The 21,693-nt window shown below is 40.1% G+C and overlaps 5 protein-coding genes across 5 annotated transcripts; 3 read left to right on the top strand and 2 right to left on the bottom strand.

The window, feature by feature from the left end:
* The first annotated feature begins 250 nt into the window (after positions 1-250).
* Positions 251-2,792, top strand: lrrc51 (leucine rich repeat containing 51). Its single transcript, XM_006628139.3, has 5 exons — positions 251-353; positions 682-753; positions 1,163-1,368; positions 1,796-1,944; positions 2,485-2,792. The coding sequence occupies exons 2-5, from the start codon at positions 702-704 to the stop codon at positions 2,621-2,623; spliced, it is 546 nt and encodes a 181-aa protein (XP_006628202.1). The 5' UTR covers positions 251-353; positions 682-701; the 3' UTR covers positions 2,624-2,792.
* Positions 2,793-3,228: 436 nt separating this feature from the next.
* lamtor1 (late endosomal/lysosomal adaptor, MAPK and MTOR activator 1) lies at positions 3,229-8,160 on the bottom strand. Its single transcript, XM_006627845.3, has 5 exons — positions 7,945-8,160; positions 6,415-6,560; positions 6,218-6,295; positions 5,063-5,186; positions 3,229-4,802 (listed from the first exon to the last, which is right to left on the bottom strand). Exons 1-5 carry the CDS (start codon positions 7,984-7,986, stop codon positions 4,710-4,712), a joined length of 483 nt encoding a protein of 160 aa, XP_006627908.1. The 5' UTR covers positions 7,987-8,160; the 3' UTR covers positions 3,229-4,709.
* A 101-nt stretch (positions 8,161-8,261) lies between these two features.
* sfrp2l (secreted frizzled-related protein 2 like) lies at positions 8,262-11,304 on the top strand. The gene is made up of 3 exons (XM_015341627.2): positions 8,262-9,476; positions 10,081-10,158; positions 10,559-11,304. The coding sequence occupies exons 1-3, from the start codon at positions 8,954-8,956 to the stop codon at positions 10,867-10,869; spliced, it is 912 nt and encodes a 303-aa protein (XP_015197113.1). The 5' UTR covers positions 8,262-8,953; the 3' UTR covers positions 10,870-11,304.
* A 1,020-nt stretch (positions 11,305-12,324) lies between these two features.
* tomt (transmembrane O-methyltransferase) lies at positions 12,325-14,941 on the top strand. The gene is made up of 3 exons (XM_006628137.3): positions 12,325-12,868; positions 13,361-13,557; positions 14,094-14,941. Exons 1-3 carry the CDS (start codon positions 12,607-12,609, stop codon positions 14,412-14,414), a joined length of 780 nt encoding a protein of 259 aa, XP_006628200.1. The 5' UTR covers positions 12,325-12,606; the 3' UTR covers positions 14,415-14,941.
* A 1,254-nt stretch (positions 14,942-16,195) lies between these two features.
* Positions 16,196-20,729, bottom strand: anapc15 (anaphase promoting complex subunit 15). Its single transcript, XM_015341628.2, has 5 exons — positions 20,329-20,729; positions 19,517-19,637; positions 18,974-19,033; positions 17,973-18,110; positions 16,196-17,003 (listed from the first exon to the last, which is right to left on the bottom strand). Exons 2-5 carry the CDS (start codon positions 19,634-19,636, stop codon positions 16,956-16,958), a joined length of 366 nt encoding a protein of 121 aa, XP_015197114.1. The 5' UTR covers position 19,637; positions 20,329-20,729; the 3' UTR covers positions 16,196-16,955.
* Positions 20,730-21,693: the final 964 nt, after the last annotated feature.

Raw genomic sequence — 21,693 nt, 5'->3', positions numbered from 1 at the left:
GAGAATAGTGTACTTTTGAGTTGTGATTTAATGACAGCAATCCTGATTTCATGTGCAATGTTTGTATAGCGAGGAGTGGTGCATTTTCTTGCTCTTCAGTAAACTGACTGGTGGAAAATAGTAGTGTAGAAGCAATCCATGCACCATAGCGAACACGTGGCTTCCTGGCGAGGGTCGCCGCAGCCCGGAGCCTTTCCGTATATATGGCAAGAACAGTCCTACAAGCGTTACAGAGCTGTAGTACTACAATTCCCACAAAGCCACGTTCTCCGGTCGTCATGGAAATGAAGTGTTGTTGCTTCAGAGTCGCAGTATTATTTAGCACATTGCGGTAGGAACTGAAGAGGTGCCAGGTGAGTTATGTTTTTAATGACCGAAGTGGGGAAACGAGTATTGCTCTGGTATAATAGATTGTGTTAGATTTTTGTGTGGCTTGGGAGAAACCTATTCTTTTTTTCATGTTGTAAATGGGAGCGTTTTTAATTGTCGTTGTCGTCCCGAAATTTTCTAGGAGGTTTTCAAAAGTTTGTATTGACATGTAGTGATTAACTGCTATTAATATGCAATCTTTTTTTTTCAATTTTAGAAGTTAGAACAGCGATTGGAAATAATCTGTATCACTTTCAGCTACTTTGGTCTGGCAGATGTTACCTTTTGTTCTGTTGTCGGTTTTATTTACAGGTGCGCCTAAGGGCCGCAAAATGTATGGCCCTCCTGTGGATTTTTCGTTTAAATGCCTCAGTTCCTTGGCAGGTAAAAAAAAGAATAGCTGTTTGATAGCAATACAATTCATTCAGTATCCTGTTCCTGCATCATCATCCATGATTAAATCCCTGAAGGTATCTCCCTGCATAATGTATACTTAATCTTCAGTATGCAATTTGTTTCATGTAGCTGTGAAATTAGTTTTCCGTTCTGTTCCCAAAAAACATCGCTAGATTTTTTTGTGTGTGGAATGGGACACAGAATCCCCAAGGATTAAGATTAAAAAGGCATTAGTTTTTTCTTGCGATCTTGAATAAATTACAGTCATATTTGCTAACGGCATTCCAGTCCTTGTCTTAAAATTAAATAATTTCAACAGAAAGATGCACTGTTCTCTCACGGCCGTGCCGTCTTTACTACAAGGTATCGCCCGGCCTGTTCTTTTGCTTTCCTGCAGATGTCCTGTCAGAGCATCCCAATGTAGGTCTGAAGCCTGTCCATCGTACCCCAGAAGGGAAGTTCTGCAGCAAAGCTTTGAGGCTGAGCAACAATATTCTCTCAAACCTGAGTGATTTCGCCACTGCCTCTACTGCCTTGTTGGATGACCCAAAACAGCTGTCTTGGATTGATCTGTCCTTCAATGACCTGTCTACCATCGACCCAGTAAGAGCTACTGTGATGCTTCCTTCTGGCTGCACAGCAGGTGTGGAGAGTTCCACCTGCTAGCACTAACAGAAAAATCCTTTCACTACAATAAGCAGAACTAGCAGGTCACAGGAGCATAGTAAACACGACTGTGGACTTCTGTTACACTATTGATTAATGACATTCAGGTATGGCGCTGCATCAGCATGCATGGACAGCAAAGGAACAGTTAAAAGGTTCCTCCACAGCTGAGACGCTGTCTTTCTTTTCTTCTCTTTACCTGTTCTATTGATAAATGTATTGCAGTAGATATGTGAAGCAGTGTCCAGTAATACGATCTTTGAGGCGATCAGGATCATTTTGAAGACAGGCCGGCAATCCAAAGGCCTAGAGTATCACTGAGTCAAAGCCAATGAAGTCATGTTATGTCTTTGCCCCCCCCCAGATCCTAACTGAGTTCAGGGAGTTACGGGTGTTGTATCTCCACGGAAACAGCATTTCCAGACTATCAGAAGTGGACAAGTTGGCGGCTCTTCCTCACCTTCAAAGCCTGACTCTACACGGCAACACGCTGGAGAATGAGAAAGACTACAGGTCAGTGAAGCGGAGCTTACAGAAAGCTTCCTATCGTTTTCTGCAACCTTGTGTTTTTTACACTCAAAATGTCCTTTTTGGGGTTCGTGTTTCTAATGGAGCAAGCTGCATCAGGCCGCTCCAGGAAAATTAATTTAGACTGGTTTTCTGGTCATGATGCTTCTCGAGCTAGGGTGGGCTTGGTGCTAGAAAGAACAGGTGCCCAGAACATCAGGAGACGCTTTGCTTCTTGACATGTTTTTTATTGAGCTGGATCTCAAGTTACGATCTGCCCTGTATGCCAGTGAGGGAGATCTATATCTGATCAGTGCAATGGAAAAACATTTGAAACAAATCAAGAGCATAGCCATTTTCACATTTTTGCTGTATTTTACAAGTAAAACATCTAGGTCAAATATCATGCATCACATGCATTCCAAATGCATAAAATGCTGAGAATCGCATTCCCATCGGGAATCTCGTCTTTTACTATTTGTAGTCCACTCATGCCACGTGCCTTCTCTCACAGTTGCCGTTTCCCCGTGTCCTTAATGTTGTTAGGAACTACGTGATTTCAGCACTCCCTCATTTAAAGTCACTGGATTTCAGTGCAGTGACTAAGCAGGACAGGGTCACTGCCCAGATCTGGAGGAGGGGGTCCAGCCGACCAAAGCGCTCCAGGAAGACTCCAAATGAATAGATGGAAGTCACGCTCGTGCCTAGTAAGCCTGATGTCATACGGGACTGAAGTGTGCTGCAAAAACAGAATACAGCTCTCTCTCTCACATCACTGCGTAGTAGAGTTGCATCATAATGTAAAATGCTAGCCTCATGCTGTATTTAAATATTTTCCTCATTCTGAAGAATCATACCATGTTTCCATACTCGTTTTTTCCTTAACAAATTACACTCATTCCTCATTTACGTCACAGATAAATCTAACAAACGGAATGCAAAGAATCTTATTTAACATTCAGCAGTCAATTGTTGTAAGTTGGGTACGACGAAATTTGCATTTTGCTGTTATATAGCCAGGCAAGATGTATATGCTGCATCACATAGTTTTTGTAAAGTCAGAAATATTCTGCAATGTCCATTATTTCGTGCAGTGGGTGTAACTATACTTACCCTTTAGAAACTGTATAGGGTTGGGTATGGTGATGTGTTACAGTATATCACATGCCATATCACAGTGATAGTAATATACAGTATATGGCAACTGGTTTGGTGCAAATGAACAGAAATTATGGTTTTATTTTTAATATTTAAGGTCTGAATGTTTGCATAAAAAAACAACATTCAACATTATCAGGTATTTCAAATATTTTTAATGCATAATTTCAATAAACAACAAAAAATGGTATTAACAGAATCCATTATTAATGAATGCTGTTTTGGTACTAGCCTAAGAAACAAACAATGTAATTCAGGTAGTAATACATTTAAGTAAAAAAAATACTATTAGCACGCTGCAAAAAGCCAAAAATAAGATGTCTGTTCATGTTTTACAGCCCTAAGGTTCATCCCTTTAAAACCCAAAAAGTGCCTGTCTTTGCACTAGAGATCTGCTCGCACCAGAAAAGAAAATATAAAGTGACCATAAATACATTAAAAAGAAAAAAAATACTCTTGTATTTTTAAGTATCTTGACATTAAAACTGTTTGAAAGTACAGCAGCCATTGACTTTTCAACACTAGGTAAATGGATGAGGACCAGTCTCCACATTCCCTCAATTCCTGTTTCTTTTTTTAAAAAATTAATGAACCTCAGATTAATAAAATGTCTTCTGTTAATAAAAACTAGGGCTTGAATCTTTTGTTGGCTTTCATTTTCATAACTTCCACTTTCTCAAGAAAAGTCATTAGTGATTAACCGACATGATTGCAACACCAACTAACCATACAAACCTCAATCACACCATTATTCCTTGCCTCCATGCATTACAAAATCTGTACATTAAAGGCACTGACAAACTAAATATTGTTTAAACTCATCAGCTTCTTTTTTTTTTCCTTTCTTAAATTGCGTGCCCGTGAATTTTAAGTGCTGGTTAATTGCAAGAGAAAATATAGCAACAGCAAATCTCAATGACAAGAAGGGTTAAGCACTATGTGAGTTTGTACATTTAAAAAAAACGTGGTAATGAATCTCTATGGTCCTGGCCTGATTGTACCGTTCTTAAATTGTTTGCATACCAGAGGCTATAAAATGTGACAAACTGTGTAGTGTTGTGTGAGAGTTTTGTGGACTACATAAGTCTAGGCTGAGGTTTCCCAAACCCAAGACATTTCAGGACAATAAACTGGATTTGGTCACTGGCCTCCAGAGATGTAAATTAACAAAATCAACCCACTGCACAACCAGATACGTGTTCCAGTTAATCTCTGAGCTATGGGTTTCAAAAGAAATCCTCAGGTGGACCCAATATCATTTTTGTTTTCATAGTGGCATTCACTTATGGTGTTCTAGCCATAAAAAATGCTTAACCAATGAAAATCCAAGCCATAGTTTTAGCGCCATCTTACTAATACACTGAGAACAGCATGGATCTGAAATTCCTCCACAGGTCACAAAAGAGATTCCTACACACACTTTAGAAGTTCCTGTTCGGTACGAGTTGACCTATAGTACGAAAGTTCGGTTTCCAAGTCGATCAGCTGTTGATGCTCTACAGTAGCACCGCTGATGTCTTGGACAGAGAGAGATGGAGGGTGTAGTTAGAAACATAAGGGAGATAAAGAAAGAAATCGGAGTAGACCAAGGACAGAAATCTATCCTCAGGCGCTCAGGGAATAGCAAACTGCACCACCAGTTCCTCTTTTGCGTCAACTTTTATCTGTGAAATTGCACTGTATGCATATGCCGCTACCTTTGAAACCTGGAAAAAAAAAAACAAGTCATTATTAAAATCAAAATCTAACTTATTCACAAAACAAACAGGAATGTTTTGCATTTATATGAATGTCTAAAACCGTCTATCCATCATAAAGTCACTTATTTCTGGAAAGGTTTGCAACAACCTGGAGCCTACTCTGAAAGCACAAGGCCTAATATACATATTAACATATAGTGGCAGGTTGTGGCATATTTAGCAATGATTGTGAATATTATCAAGCTATAAAAAGCAGGATTGTTTACCTGTTGTATGTCCGAGTATGGCACAGGATCACTTGCAAGCACCTGATGGGGCTGGCTAGTTAGTGAGGGCAGAGGTGCAGGTTTCTTCTGTGACAGTGTGTTACTGAGGCCTACCAGCCTTGTACTAAAACATAAGCAGCAGAAGTTATCATTAGAATTTCCACAAAACGTATTACCTTCTTTCAAAGAAAAAACGATCCAGCACATCACTGGATTAATTGGCGTTTTAACAAGACTGTCGCTTGCATTCCATTACGAAGATCATGCTAAACCTCATCTATAATCTTCACAAGCTAAGCATTTCTAACAGCTAGAAGGCCATTAGTAAATTTCGACTATGACAAATTTGATATTCAGGCCATCTGAGGAGTTCAGTTGAAGTCAACTGCTCAAGGAGTAGCTGGAGTTACTGTTATCTGTTTAGTGTGTCAGTTAGTGGCCTTAATCCAAATTCTATTCAGAACAAGGCTGCCAAATGAGTTTACTGAAATGTTAATTTCCCTCCATCGTGCACTTAAGTGCAATACGTAAATAAAGTTTAACTCTATGGTTACAAATAAATCAAGAGACAGATACTCAATATGCTTTCAACCAAACAATCCTTATGAACAGACATATGACCTATGTCCTCTAAACAAACGGAGTAATTAAATTTAAGTGCCTACAAATTGTAAGGGGCTTTATTACTCTTGTGTAAATGATACAATATAAGTGGACCCAATTATTGCTCCGAGTGGTAACTGAAGTACTCTGTATTTCTGTGAATATTTGTATATCATCTTCAAAAGAGCTTGTCTTGCACTCATGGGTAGCCATCATCCACAGTAACACTTTAAGTTTGGTTTATTTTTTTGGAGAGTAAGTTGGAGTCCAGGGTTTAGCTGGATCATGGCTTCCACTGGCTACAGACAGTGGCAAATTCAGGACAGGTATCATGTTATACAGAAACCAAGCACTGGACTTTTGAAGAGATACATTTTCCAGGAAACATTTTAGATGTTTTTATGATTCTGTATCAAAAGATTCTAGCTTTAATACTTCATCAGGCAGAACCTGTTTATCATCCAGAACAGGAATTTGTTTTAAGGAAGCAAAGATATTTTTAAATGTCCTAAGAACAAGCAACATAGTAGAGAGTTGGAAGTTTGAACCTACCTATATTGTCGAGCTTTGTCCATGTACTCATGCTGCTCCATTCCCTGGGAGTCTGCAGCTGAGACATCAATTATATTCCTGGAGAGCAAAACAAGAATGAGCCTCTAAGTTCCCTGTCCCCTCAGTGTGTTCAGACTACCACACAGCAGCCAGTCTCACTGTGTGGATAAGATGCTTCCATTCCACCATCTACTTACAGTGCTGTCTTGGTGAGGATGGACGTGAGGAGGGCCTGCTCATCTGTCCGCGCTGAGGGAAGGCTGGCTGAATTCCTCTCTGCTCCGTTGGTTGGTTTATTGTCCGGGTTGGGATGGGGGATCAGCGGTTTCCTCTCATCTCGGTCCTGAAAGGCAGCAATGGTGCATTTCATCAAACGCAAGCAGGGAACACCGGGAGTGAGCGCCTTAGCTGGACAATTTAAAAATCGCAAATTTAGAAGCAGATGATGGGTTGCTTGCTAAATATAAACCCTGGGCTGTTATTTGTCTGCCAGGACTGAAGCTTAGAAATACCTTGCAAATCAGGTGATGAAAATATTCCATATCTCAGTACAATATTTTAAAAAGTACACTGTGAACTACACCTTTGACAAGAAATACAATTTTCACCATGTCTGCCAAACTGAACACAACGGCTAAGCAATACATGAGTTTTTACATTTAAAAAAAAATGTGGTAATGAATCACTATAGTCCTGGCTTGAATATGTACCCTGTATAAAATGTGACAAATTGTGTAGTGTTGTGTGAGAGTTTTGTGAACTATGTAAGTCTAGGCTGAAGCTTCCTAAACCTTCCTTAACTCAATAACTTTCAGGACAATTAATTGGATTTGGTCAAAGGCCTCCGGGGATGTAAAATAACAAAATCAACCCACTGCACAGCCAGATACATGTTCCAGCTAATCTCTGAGCTATGGGTTTCAAATGAAATCCTCAGGTGGATCCAAAATCACTTTTGCATAGTGGCATTCGCTTATAGTATTTTGGCCATAAAAAATGCTTAACCATTGAAAATCCAAGCCATAGTTTTAACAATGCAAAACTAAAAACAATGCAAAGTGTTATACTATAAGCAAATATCTTTCTGAGAAGACATGATCAAATAACATCCTGACACATCACTGAGGAAAAGGAACAGTAGAGGCTGGTGTCCAATTGGCTCATTGTGCATGCACTCTGAAATTGTTCCGCCTGTCACTTTTTTTGTCCCACATGACTAAATATTTCATGCAAGGGACAGTTTGTCATGTGATTTGCACATTATTGCAAAGTTCCAGAGTCATGTGACAGACGAGGTTATTTTGTCATGCTGAATCAGATTCGTTTGTTGTTGTTGTTTTTTTTTTTGCCAAGGTTGAAAATTAGAGAAAAAAAATAAGAAATCAATAAATCTCATGCTGCACATTCTTTCGTTTCAGGTCATGCAATCCTGCATTCCTGTAGCCTTGTCATTTGGGTACTTTAGAAAACCATCTTTACTAAGTTCTAGCCCTAGTATGTTTGCCCGTGTAGTACTTTTGCCCTTTAGGCCCTACTAAACACACTACGTCTTCACAATTTTTGGTACAAACATTTTCTTTCTATACGGTAGCTAAAGGAATAGAGATGTTCTCTTCGGGTCAATCCAGTCCCGCATACTCCCTCTCTCAGTCTCCCAGGTTATGTTACATTAGGAATGCGTGTTACTGCTACCTCGACCATTGCTTCACTAGAACAGATCACAGCACCTGATCAGTGGCCTCCGTCTCGCTGCTATAACAGCAACCCATGGTATCCTCTGGGGGCTCTCGGCTCTCTGCCAGGCGAACCGAATGCAATCTCCAGCTTTTCTTCCCGGTAAACTAATTAAAGAAAGAAAGAAATTCCGGTGTGCAGGCTTGGGAAGACGAAAACCAGCAACCCCCTTCTCTTCTGTTCCTTCCGATCTTCCCCTCTCTCCAAACCCCAGGCTTGTAGTCACATGACAACAGCTCTGTAGCAATAACATATGACTTCCGGCTGACGTGAAGCGGAGTTGGGAGAAACCAAAACACCCTCAACACGTGATACAGGAACTGAAAATTGACCGTCTTGTCCGCCAGCTCCGTGCAAGAATAACAGTGGGGGTAGATTGTGATAGTACAACTACTGACATCTTTGTTGCTGTGTTTTGTACCGTTTTTGTTGTTATTACGTATGGTTTTAATTAAACATAACTAAAAAAATGTTGATTGCAAAGAATTTGAAAATAAGTGTAAATTACTAAAGCTGGCACTTCCAACACGTCCTCAAAGCACTGTAGTTAAATAACAGGTCTCAATTTTATAACCCTCAATAAACACATTTCCCGGATGGTATTACAGATGGCATTACACAATGCCTGGTTTAAAAACCAGTTTGACAGGATGTGTCTCGACCATTTCCCTCTTTAATTTAGGTGAATTACAGATCAGTCATGGCATTTATCTCCTAGCAGAACACCAGAGAAACACTCTTTCTCAAGCTCTGCGAAGACGGGGGACTGTACTTGGCGACTCGTATTCGTACTTGCAGCTAATGGAGGGAGAACCCAGCTTATCTTTCTGGCAAGTATGGTGAATGTCAATATTTAATCTTGAAACAAGAGACTGGATGCCGAAATGCCTCTTAAGCATCAGTTTGAATAAGTGAATAACGTCAATTAACTACACCGAAGACTGATTGTGGGGTTAAGAAACCTGATTTAAAGGCTTTTTAGTACTCAAAAGTACGAACGTCATGATGGCGGTATCCATTCCGTTTCAAGTTTGGATACTGCTCACATCCTGGCGCGTCTGTGCAGCTGACCCTTCGCTACAGTTCGCCCCCACTGGATTCAGCGCCAAGCGCCAGGTCTGCAAACCCATTCCTAACACGATGGGTCTGTGCCACGACGTAGGCTACAGAGAGATGCGCCTTCCCAACCTGCTGGGCCACGAAACCATCAAGGAAGCGCAGCAGCAGGCCGGCTCCTGGGTGCCGCTGCTCTCCAAACAGTGTCACCGCGACACCAAGAAGTTCCTCTGTTCCCTCTTCGCCCCCGTCTGTTTACGAGAGCTGGAGCGGCCCGTCCGGCCGTGCAGGAGCCTGTGCGAGGGAGTCCGGGACGGCTGCCTGCCTGTCATGAGCGCTTTCGGGTTTCCCTGGCCTGAGATCCTCAACTGCAGCCAGTTCCCGACCGGCGCCGAGGTCTGCATCCCGCCCACGGCTTCTCCGTCCAGCGACAACGGCAACCCGGGGCCCCACAGCAACGATATGGACGGTTTGTTGGAATTCACCTGTCATTGATTGTGTTGGTTTCAAATACTATTTTTAAAAGTCTGTCATCGAAAAGACACAGCGCGCTTTGCGAATTTACCTTTAGAGGCGCCATATAAAATCAATGTATTATTATTGATTTAAAAAAATCTGAAAGCGCATAAATTTAAAGTGGAAAGCAAGAGATTCGATTCTAGGGAGCGTGTTATGAAACGCGCAAAACGATACGTGGTTGTTAAGAGGTTTTGCATTAGACTTCAATGGTTGTGCCACTTCTCGGCTGGTCGTGTTTGATGGCAGAGTAGTTAATACTGTCTATAACAATTTTCTTCCCCGTAACATGACATCTACTTTCTATGAGGCAGAGGTGGGAACCTCGAAACATTGTCTGATATTAATCTACCACTAAATAGAAACACAAATTCGAAATAAAATACTTAAACGTTGTTCACTTGAAATGCTTACCACCCTCCGAATGTTTGCCGGTGAGTTGCTGCTATCTTTGCTTTTCTTTCATGTGCACGTTTTAAAGACGACTCAACTACGAATATGTTTCTAAAAAGATTTTTCCTTGAAAATAAATTAAGATTCCTTTTTCCTTCGCACAGGGACATTGATATGCGAGGCGTGCAGTTTGCCAGAAGGTGGGAAAGAGATTCTGGAGAATTACTGCAAAAGCGATTTTGGTGAGTTCAATAAAAAGTGGATGATCAGAGCATGTGCTGGAGTACCTTTCCTAATCCAAATTTTGTACGCTCCTCGTATGGTGCATGTGTTTGAATTCTATGTGCTCCTGGTATGTTATATTTGTGTTTAATTCGTGAGATTAAATCAATCCACCCAGCATATAAACATGCCGATTGCTTCAGAAAACACTGATTTAAAGTAAATTCTAATTTAAATCCAACTGGATGGTAGTTGTATTTAAACAATATCAATATCAGATATTTAAAATATCAGCTTTTAAAGAAAATATGTAGGAGTAAGGCTACCATCTCAAAAAATACCCTTATTTTTACCTGCATTTCCACATAAAGACTATTAAATTTACACTTTTCTGCTTTATTTGTCTGGATTTCTATACAGTCGTGCGACTAAGGGTCAAAGAGACACAGTTGCTGGGGGCTGACCGGAAGATTGTTCCTAACGGCAGAAGCCGGGTGGTGCTGAGACAAGGTGACCGCGCTGAGGAGGAGTCGATGGCTCGGAGCGCCCTCTGGCTGCCAGAGGGCAGCAGGTGCGCCTGTGAGGAACTGGATGGTCCCTCCTCTGGCATCATTCTGGCCCTGGGGAGCAGACAGAGAGGTAGACTGGTTCTCTCCAAGCTGCTGCTGTGGCAAAGCTCTGACAAGGAGCTGAGGAAATTCCTCAGGGGACTGCAGAAGCTCCGCTGCTGAGTGGATGGATCTTTACGTGTGTATTTAATGGGGAAAATAGGGGTGGTGAATATTAATAGAAGATATAACCTCCCTGTCCAGTATAACAGAAAAGTTCTCAGGGGTACAGAAACACCACAGTATAAATGACAAAGGTCTGGTTACATTAAATACCTTTAATATCAAATATGGAAAACGTTTCCCTCACTCAGGAAAGAGATTCCAATGTTTAAAAATGCTTTTCTGCATCAGCCATGTACCTTTGGGTCTCTTAAGGGCAATACAATGGGGAATTTAACTGAAGGTGTTGTATGTAACTAGCCATTAACAATTTAATTACTATATCAGAAAACATTGAATTATTTATATAAATGACAGCATTGGTGCATACGTTGTGTCATTTTCAGAAAGCATTTTTACAAAATAATAAATAAACATCAGCATTGTTAAGCAATAGCTTTTCCTATGATTGTTGTGTTTTTTGTTGCATGTTGTTTTATTACTGTAAATGAAATGGAAAATATTTCATATGTAGGTGGTGGTTGTGGGAGGGGGCATTAAATTGAGTCTACATTAAATGACTTTTCAATTTTTTTCAAGCCTAACAAATATCGTACCACCCTTTACAATACCCAGTAACATTTTTAGATCAATGTTACCTAAATCCAAGTGTCCAAACACAAATATAGTAAATTGTTGGACAGTACAGTAATTGCCGAGGTTTTAGAATTTCTAAATGGTTGTATAACAAAAATAAACCTCCATCAAATCGAAGGACTTCAAACCAAAAAACACGTTGATGGGGATGTTGTATTTTCCTGGTTTTTTTTTAGTAATGTGTTTTTTTTCCCATTAAAAATTGCTTGAAACAAAGGCTTTGTGATCTTTGAACAAAGGTCACATTACCAAGCCTCCCGGGGGTGAACTTGTGATGCGTTCTGGAGAATTCCTGTCGACGTGTTGCTGCGATAAGCGGGGCAGGTAACCCTATCCTTGAGGATCCCGCACCTCTTTCTCTCTGCGAATTACTGGATCAGCTTGGGGTCGCATCAATAATTCACACACCTCCTCTTAACAGCGGTGACTCGGCCAATTTTACCTGTCTTGCATTTAAGGCCCGAAGCTCAACACAGAGCTGCGTTTCCCCCAGCCCTAGAGTCTTCATCCAATATCTTCTCGAAACAGGTTGGTCTGAACTGCATTACCAGTGTTCTGATATTCAAGTGTGCTTCCGCTGTTTGTGGTCTGGGGTCTTTACTGTGATTAGTTCACATGCTCTGCACTAAGCATCGCTGTGAGGGGAACTGTTCCCACACTCAGGATTGTATGACAAACTGACCTGGGATAAAAGACCTGCAACATCTAGCTGTGATGAAACTGAGTACATAAATGTAAGGTGCTACTGGTTTGCTTGAAGCTTCTTTTGAGGCTCTGTACAAAATCAACAAATGTATGTTTCTGTGGTGTATACTGTAGACCACAAGTACAATGTATGGTATTATTTTTAAGGTGTATAAATCGATAGTGGTGCATCTGTTGTTTTTTTTTTATCTATTCTTGTAAGGCATGACTCCCTCAGAAGTGCGATAAATCCTCAGTCAAAAGAACGTGGCTCTGGCTGACGAAACATTTGAATAGCGCTTGTGGGTACGGGTTTTATGAACCTTTGGGGGTGCTGAAAAGAAAAAAAGACCCCTACAGCCAACTGGGACTTGTATCTCAAATTTGTTTTGTGATTATTTTAGGTCAGCCTCTATCATGGTGTCCCCAGCGATCGCACTGGCGTTCCTACCTTTTCTGTTGACGCTGGTGATCCGCTACCGCTACTACTTCGTGCTGTTCTACCGGGCGGTGTTGGTGCGCTTCATACAGGACTGCCTGAGCGGCCTGTCCAGGGAGGAGCGGGCGTTCCAGTATGTGCTCACGCACGTCACTCCGGGAGACCCAGACAGCATCCTCGAGGCTTTCGATCACTGGTGTAGGAAGGTGGAGTACATCAGCAACATCGGACCCAAGAAAGGTGTCTATTACTACATACAACCCCCCTTTAACTGTGCATGGTGTTTTCTTCCTGGTACTGTACGTAGGCTGGACGGGTCAGGGGATAATTGTTGACTATTTTTCTCGCATCGCATTTGAGATAACGACTTTTTTACAAACTCTCTGTTGTTACTGATATTGGTCAATAAGACTGAAAATACAGTTTCAAATAGATTTGAAATACAGAAATTCGCATTTGCAACTTCTGTTATACTATCTGGATAGTTATAAAATGCGCATTAAAACGTTCTACGAAATTCACATAACATGTATCATCGCACGTAGAAAGGGGTAAGTTCACAGAATTATGGGTAGATTAGTCTTATAATGAAAAAAATAGTACAGAGAATCAGCAAGAAAAATATACTGTTGTTATATTATATCGTAGTAATAAATTGGTACACTAATCGCATACAAAGATGACTTCTTTGATTGTTTCCATCTGTGTGGTTTGTAAATCCTGTGATTACAGGCAGACTCCTGGACAGGCTGATATTAGAAAATGCCCCTCTGATTGTGCTGGAGCTGGGCACACACTGCGGGTACGGAGCCGTGCGCATCGCCCGCTCGCTGCCTCTCGGTGCCCGACTCTACACAGTAGAGATGGACGAGCGCAACGCCGCTGTGGCCGAGAAGGTCATCCGATTGGCCGGCTTTGATGACGACACAGTAAGACTCCTTGTTTATTGATTTATCAAGGATAAAATCACCAAAAAACATATAACAAGTTATAATGTATAAGTACTGCTACGTGATGATTTTTACAACGAAAACAACACCTCTCAAACCATTTCGCCCTGACATTGAAACGAGTAAAGGTGAATTCTATACTACGGAAAGAAAAGATTCAGTTTCGACCGTTTTACACTTTTTAACTGGTGAAAGTATTCAGCCAGCGTACACTAACTCAGTTCACTCTTGGTTTCTGAACATATTGGATAGATCAGTTCTTCACACATTGTTGCTTTCTTGGGACACTTCTCTACTGGGTGCAGTTTTCGGGTGAAAACTAGTTCTTGGACATTATTGGACACCGGATTTATAGGAATCAATGTCCCAAATAATATACCGTGTTGCATCGATAACTTACAGAACACAGAAGTGGCACGTACTGTACTGTGCGTTAGAGTTACTGTCAAAGCTGGAGGCTGTCCTGACTCGAGTGACAGTCACGGACCACGAAGACTCTTTTCCTTGCCTTTCAGGTGGAGCTGATTATAGGCCCGTCAGATCAAGTGATTCCTAAACTGCGGGAGGACTTTGGCATAGAGCGGCTGGACTTCGTGTTCATGGACCACTGGAAGCGCTGCTACCTGCCTGACCTGCAGCTCCTGGAAGGGAGCGGCCTGCTCGGAGCAGGGAGCGTTATCTTGGCCGACAATGTGATCTTCCCGGGGGCGCCGCATTTCCTGCGCTACGTCAAGCGAAGCGGGCTCTACGAGTATCGCATTCACCGCGCCACCCTGGAGTACATCCCCGGAATCCGGGACGGCATGGCAGAGCTCACCTACATTGGAGCTAAGTGACAGCGTCACCCACAGGGAAGAGGAGTAACTTAACATTGAAGTTTTAAATCTTCAATGAAATTAAGTCTGGCTGAAAATATATAAAATATCTAAACAGTGGACAAGTGTAAAACCTACAGCTTTCTCTAAGTGGTACACAACGAGAAAAAAAAATAGATTGTCTGCTTCGGCCACTTTGTAGTTATCTCTCAACTGCATCATTGAAGAACTTCGTACAGATGTCCTAGAAGTAATGTCAACAGACTACACTGAAACACATTTAGTTTCAATTGAAGACCACCTTTGTCATGTCTTCTGTTCACTGGATCTCGTTTCAATGTAGTCTGGTAACGCTACTTACTTTAATAGTAAAACCTTCCCTAACCATTTAAAAACGTTAGCATTCTTTTAAACCACAACATGAAACAATATATTTGAGCAATGTCAAAGTCATTTATGGAAACAGTAAGCCTATGTTTCTTTTCGTTGTTTTTCGTGTTTGTAACTGTTTGTATTAACCTCAACATTTATAAACTTTTATAAAAGAACTACATTTCATGGTTTAATGTATTTTTTTCCCATTTTATTTATGGGACATATTTTGAAGACAGAATGAAACCTTTTTAATCATGTAATGCTATTTCAAATTAGAGTTTTGTGTGAAGGGACGTCTTCTCCATTAGCCTTTTTTATCTTGGACAAGAAAAGTTCAGAAGTTCATTGTAAGAGGACTGCAAATATATCTTTTTAACTGTTTGAAAAGGAAACAAAAATCTTGTCCTGTACTTCACAGATTAATCCATCAACGGAATCCATTAGGTGAACATGTAGGACTGGAGACTGAGAACTGTCTAGTGGTGGATTTATTTGAAAATATGTGTGCATCACAGTGATGCTCCACAGTTCCAGGGTCCTGGGTTCAAGTTTGGACTCGGGCATCTGTCTGTGTGGATTTTCTCCCGTCTGGTTTCAGCTCCCATCCTTCTTCCTTATTGAGATTAGACTTGATATACTATGGCTGGCTAATGAAATAGTAGCTTCCTGTCTCTCTCTGGGATGGACTTATGTTAGAAAAGTCAAATTCTCTCATTTCCACCTTGTATCCTGCATTTCTGGGATAGGATGTGACTTTCTGTGACCCACTCAAAGATAAGTTGCTTTTAGATAACAGATGCATACATGTGTTTAAATCAAGCAGAAACTGAAACATGCACTACATGTGAAATGTATGTAGGTTTGCCTGTACAAAAGCAATAGTATGTGCAAAGATGTCAGGGACAATAAGGTTGATCTCGGTAATAACCTTTTTCATAGATTTGCAGAACCTTATAAATAATAAAATGCACCAAGGTATAATATACAGCAGATAAGATTACTTACTTATCAATTATCAATTATTATCAATATCACTGGTTAGCAAAACAATCTTCAACATCAAGGACTTCAACAGCTGGAAAACTGTTGACGTTGACATAAGACGATATGTTGTTCCTGTTTCTGTGGACAACTCCTATTCTCTTTGTCTTGGTAGCTTTGAAAAGACACCCTTATACAGGAGTCGGTTGAACTACTCCATTATTAAATAAAATAAAGACATGATCCCTTCACACATAAAGGCTGACAGTTGCTTACCATTCCCCAAATTAAGTGGGATATTTTCTTTTCTTTGCTGTATTTCATCATAAAAAATAAATTTCAAGGCATCAAGAAGAAACTATACACTTTTTGAATATTCTTTCCTTTATAGCTGCTCTGCTACCCTGATGTAGAGCAATGCAAGTGGTTTGATAAAGTCTCTCAAACAGCATATAATTAAAATGTATTCTTTCTGAAGGGCATAAACTACAATCAATGCTCTTTTATCCTATAATCCCTTGGCATTGTATAAAATAGGTCACTATTTTATAATGGTGCTTTATATTATTTCTGATTTAATTTAGAACAGTTTATTACATGTTACCCAGTAGTTACAGAATTAGAATGAGGTACTGACACACCTTAACTTTGGTGCAATTCTGAAGAAGGTATACACTGAATGAACTTCACTGTAGCATCGCTAATGAGTCCTTGACATTTTAGCACCTATTCATGTAGACCAAACACAGGAAATGCAATCAGTTTTGGAAGGTCAGAGTGTTTTCTGCAGTGCCCTTTACTCTTCCTCGGCTCACATGCCGAGTCTAAACTAGACTCAGAAGCAGCAGTAATAAGCCATCGGCCACTGGCTGACAACTGACGTAGCATTTAAAAATATATACAGAAACACTTACCAGAGCTATTCTGATTCTACCAAAGTGGCACACAATATCACAAAACCTAAAACGTATGTCCTCTAGATATTGACATACCAGACATGAATTGTATATTAGACAAAATAATTTGCCTAATTCTCCACTGAAAAGTGGCACACTGTTTAAAAACAAAATGGAAAACCCTGTGGCCTGAAGCAGTTTTCCAATCTGTATCAAGGAACTGAACAGCAGCCTGTACTTTCCAGACTTTGTAATCCATCACATCTGAAGACACAGTCCTGTGCAAAAAACAGGTTAAAATGCAGATGTTCTAGATCATCCACTGATCTTGGTCTTGGTCAGCACCTTCCATATCCACCTGGATGAGACAGAAAGCAGGGAAAAAAACGAATCATCTTATCCATGAGGCACCCAGATTAAAATGGCCCTTGGGCCTTTCAGATCCTTGCGGACATGGTGCAGTCAGTGACAGATATACCCCTCTTCCATTCGGCGCTGAGCCTCCAATATGAGGCTGTGCTGCGATATGATTAAAGACCAGGGGCTCGAAACTCACTGAGGTTCAGCAGCTGTGTCCCTGGTCAGTACTTAGATGGCAGACCTCGTGGGAAAGCTAAGATTGCTTCTGGAAGAGGTATTAGTGGGACCAGTAGGGGGTGTTTATTCTGTGGTCTGTATGGGTCCTAATGCCCCAGTATAGTGACGGGAACACAATACTATACTGTAAAAAAGACTCAGTCCTTCAGATGAGACGTTAAATCAAGGCCCTGACTCTCTGTGGTCATTAAAAATCCCAGAACATTTCTCAGAAAGTAGGGGTGCTAACCCTGGTGTTTTAGCCAAATTTCTCCCTTAGCTTTTACCAATCGTGGCCTCCTAATAATCACCATCTATGAACTGGCCTTATTTCTTTGGTCTCCTTCCAACCGATAGCTGATTAGCTTTATAAGTGGAGTGTCCAGAAAAGCAGTATGGAAGTGTAAGGATGATTTATTCTTCGCCATCCTCTGTAAGGGGTCAAAAGAGCTAGGAAGTGAGATGTGCAAAATCTCCCACTCAGGTGGGCAGAACAAATATAATTATCATTTCTAAATTTAAGAAAAAACAGTTTGAGAGGGAGCTCCCTGGTCATCAACACTGGCAGGAGATCAGCACCCTTTGAAACGATTCAAACAACATTTTTTTTTGGGGGGGGAGTTTTGGCATAGCCTAGGCAGAACTTTATTGCTTTCCCATGAGGACCCCCTCCCAGCATTTTCCAGCCAGGGCACAGAGAATTGTATGGATACTTGGGTCCGGTGTGTGTACATCGAGCCAGGCCTCTCACCTCATTGATCTCTCCGTCATCGGGAGACTCATTATAGTCATTCATCTCATCTATGTCCTGCATGTCCTCATCGTCTTCTGAGTCCTCCTCACTATCTTCCTCATCCTCATCATCCTCCTCATCCTCATCGTCATACGTCTGCAGAAAGAAACCATGCAACAGTGTCATAAAGCCATGCCTATACTTAAATCCGTTCCTCCTACCCATTACCCTCCAGTGGCATATTTATCTGTTTTCCTGCTGCCCGTGGTTGTTTTCATTCCAGTTATCAGATCTACAATATATGGCTACTGTTGTGATGTACAGCTTTTATGGCAGTGACTTCGTTAAGTACATTATTTGACACAGCCTACTGTATTATCATTGTGACAGAATTCACTAATCCTGACCTAATATGACAAATTAAAAACGATATTCATAAACAACTGCAATTCTTCCAACATGATCACTGATTAGAGCAGGCCTATACCAACAGTGTTTTCAGCATCAGAATCACATGCATTTAATCTCAAAATGTCATTAAATGACCTGCTATTTAAATTGGATAAGACAATTCTAAATTTCTGCCAAAATACATGCGATAGATAAAAGCATAAAATGAAGCTTTGATTTTTGAGATGTTAACATATTCCAATAACCGATTCACAAAGTCAAGCAAAAACACAACTATAGTTCAGAATTACTTGTTATATACTAAAACCATCACAGGTATTTTGCTGTTGTTTATCCTTAGTGGTACTTTCAAATGCCTATATGCAACTCCAAAAACATTTTAAGGTGGAAACACTAACATGTTCCCCGGTCTTAAATATGAGGATCAGATTGGCTCAACATCTGACCCTTCATGACATCTAGACTTGTAGAGAGCTCAACAGTTGAAATATTAAGTTTCTTCTTTTTACTTTTAAGTTTGTGATTAACCACATTTTCTCTGCAGCTCATAAACACTGACTCAAACATCTTATTTTCAAGCAAAGTATATTGCGGTACATACATCTTACCTCAGAAACAGGCTTCCCTATTGGCATCAGATTGTTATCTTTTTCAGCAATGCTTTGCAACTGCAGGAAGATACAATTTAATTAGAATTACACAGCAAAATATTTAAAAAAACCTCAAAAATCTTAAACTCGAATAAAGAAAACATATGCATCCCACCTAGAAAATAAAACCCATAACACATTATTTTGCAAATCACCTTGTTTGCTGGAGAGGATGGCAACTAACGTAATACGATAATATAATACAGTTAAAGGTTGAAACATTTTCATAACATTCAATGCAGGTGTAGGAACAAACAATTCAACAGAATTGACTAACAATAAAAGCGTACAAAAACCTTGCAATTGTCCAAAGGTTAACTTAACTTTATTGCCGTGTTTGTCTTTTGTTATATATAATGCATCCCCCCCCAGAGTGTACGACGTTGTGACTTTATATTTGTTATAAAAGTTTTAAAAGATGTTAAAAGACATGCCACGACAATAAAATGAAAAAGATGGGAGGAAATCAAGCTGTGTTTGTTCCTGTCGTCCTCTACACACCCAGGTCTGGTGTTGCTGCTCTTGTTGTTGAAGCTCATTTTCATCCACACAAGGTCGGTCCAGGTTAAACCATAGTGACTCGGTCATCCGGGGGAAAAGGGAAGGGAACAGCGTGGACATCCTACAGGAGTCAGTGAGAGTTTAAATCCTCTATTAAGAAAGAAAACACTAGTTCTCCTTCGTGATACCTTCATCGTGGGGTTTATTTTAAATGGACAATTAGCGATGATGCCCTTAAATATTCTTTAAAAATAATATTACACGTATATCCTTTAATTAGAAAGACAAAGACATATTCAGTACTGTTCTAGCATTTATAAACATAAACCATAATTCTAAATGCGTTTACTGTCATTAGTTATGTGGATAAACATCTTTACTATCGTCAGTTAGTATGATCCATCTTCATAAAACCTCAACAACACGAACATCACCTGCTGGTCTTAAATGCAGAAAGGACCACCAGAAATACAACAAAATACTCTGGAATATCAAAGCATTTTTACTTTGGCCTTGGTATGCATTTACGGCTGTGATCTTAACTGAATCACAACGTTTTCAGATTGCTCTTTAAACGTCCAAATGATTTACACAATTTCGAAACAACGCTAAGTCACAGATGTAATTACTCTCGTGGATGGATCAAATAGGAAAATAATTGGGAAACTTCCATACAGCACTGTCGCCAGCATTTTCTTTAAAAAACATTGGCTTAGTTTTAGAACAAACATCCGTAATTAATTTTACACTTTCCTTATCGGTGACATCAAAAACGGTTTATTTTAACTCTTTGTTAAGATGTAGAACCTTACCTCGGGAACAAATCAAGACGTTAGGATTTTTAAATTCGAACAAGAACTACAAGAGAACCGGAAATAGGTGTTCACGTTATGAACGTCCTCTCTCTCCGAGCTACTGTCGTAATAGTTCCATGTGACGCCTGCGTTCTCCAAAAATAAATTACTTTCACGTAATGTTGATTTGTTGATTAATGGACACATTGTCACAACACTGTGAAATAACATTTTTATAACCAAATTCAATGTAAAATGAATGCAAAACACAGCTCATAAAAAGTTTACTTAAATTACAGCAGTCAAGTAAAACGACTGTAAAGCCCTGTTCTATACAAATCGACGTAGACGTATGCTTCATAAGTCTATTTGATTGACTACGTTTGCCGTCAGATGTTATAATTCTGGTTAAGCCATGTCCTCAGTGTTATGCTGTATATTTCTGGTGTTACAGCTGAAGTGTAATGGTGACTCAGAGGATAGAGCCATTGGGTTTTCCTGTCGGGACTGTAATCTGATTGGCTACTCTACTGTTGTTATTTTAAAAAAAAACAGATGCCTCTCTCTATTCCGACTAAGCATTTAAGGGCTTGAGTGGTCCACATGTTATAGGACCGAAGGTGTTAAAAATTGGAAGCCAGTAGAATCTGTGTGGCATATTTTTTATAAAAAGGCAGATCTAATTTTATCGGATAAAATGCCCTATAAGCAGATACACAGTGACACTATTTGATACTGCAAAGCAGAGCTGAGAACTGTTTCTGTATTTTTTTCTGCTTCAAAGTATAAATCGCGCTGCGCTCTGCATATCCCTTAAATCTGACATCACGTCTTTTTTTGCTAAGTGCAATTGTTATAGCAGATATTTCTTTTTGATATGGAGTTTATTTCACACTTATGTCATAAAGTGTCCTTGTGAGAACCATAAAAATTTATCACATTCATGGCAATGTAACATGAAAGTCATTTGATAAAAGATGAGTGTGTCAACATAATGACAAAGGGAAGAATTTAAGCCTGTCTCCTCTCTTCTGACTTGAAAACAGCTACAGATGTGAAGTAAATACAGGGAAATTGCATGTTGTATTTCTTGTCACCCCCTGCTATACCAAAAAATTGAAATAATGTAGAGAAAAGTCTGAAGAGGACTGTGGGTTTGCAATGTTTACCAGAGAAAATAGTTGTTGTTTTTTTATCTCAGCTTTACTCAACACAGGACATTTTGCAAAGTCAATGAACAGAAATGAGCATTGGACATGAAGAATAACACACTTAAAACACGTTCTGTTGAACAATGGTGACTCAGTCAATTCCAGCACAGGGTAACACACCTGCATATCACCAAATATCACCAAAAATATCACCTGCAGCTCACAACTGCCA

This window comes from Lepisosteus oculatus, chromosome 5, assembly GCF_040954835.1.
Source record: "Lepisosteus oculatus isolate fLepOcu1 chromosome 5, fLepOcu1.hap2, whole genome shotgun sequence".
NCBI lineage: Eukaryota > Metazoa > Chordata > Actinopteri > Semionotiformes > Lepisosteidae > Lepisosteus > Lepisosteus oculatus.
Note: the sequence above shows the minus strand (reverse complement) of the source record. Positions and strands in the feature narration are given on the sequence as shown.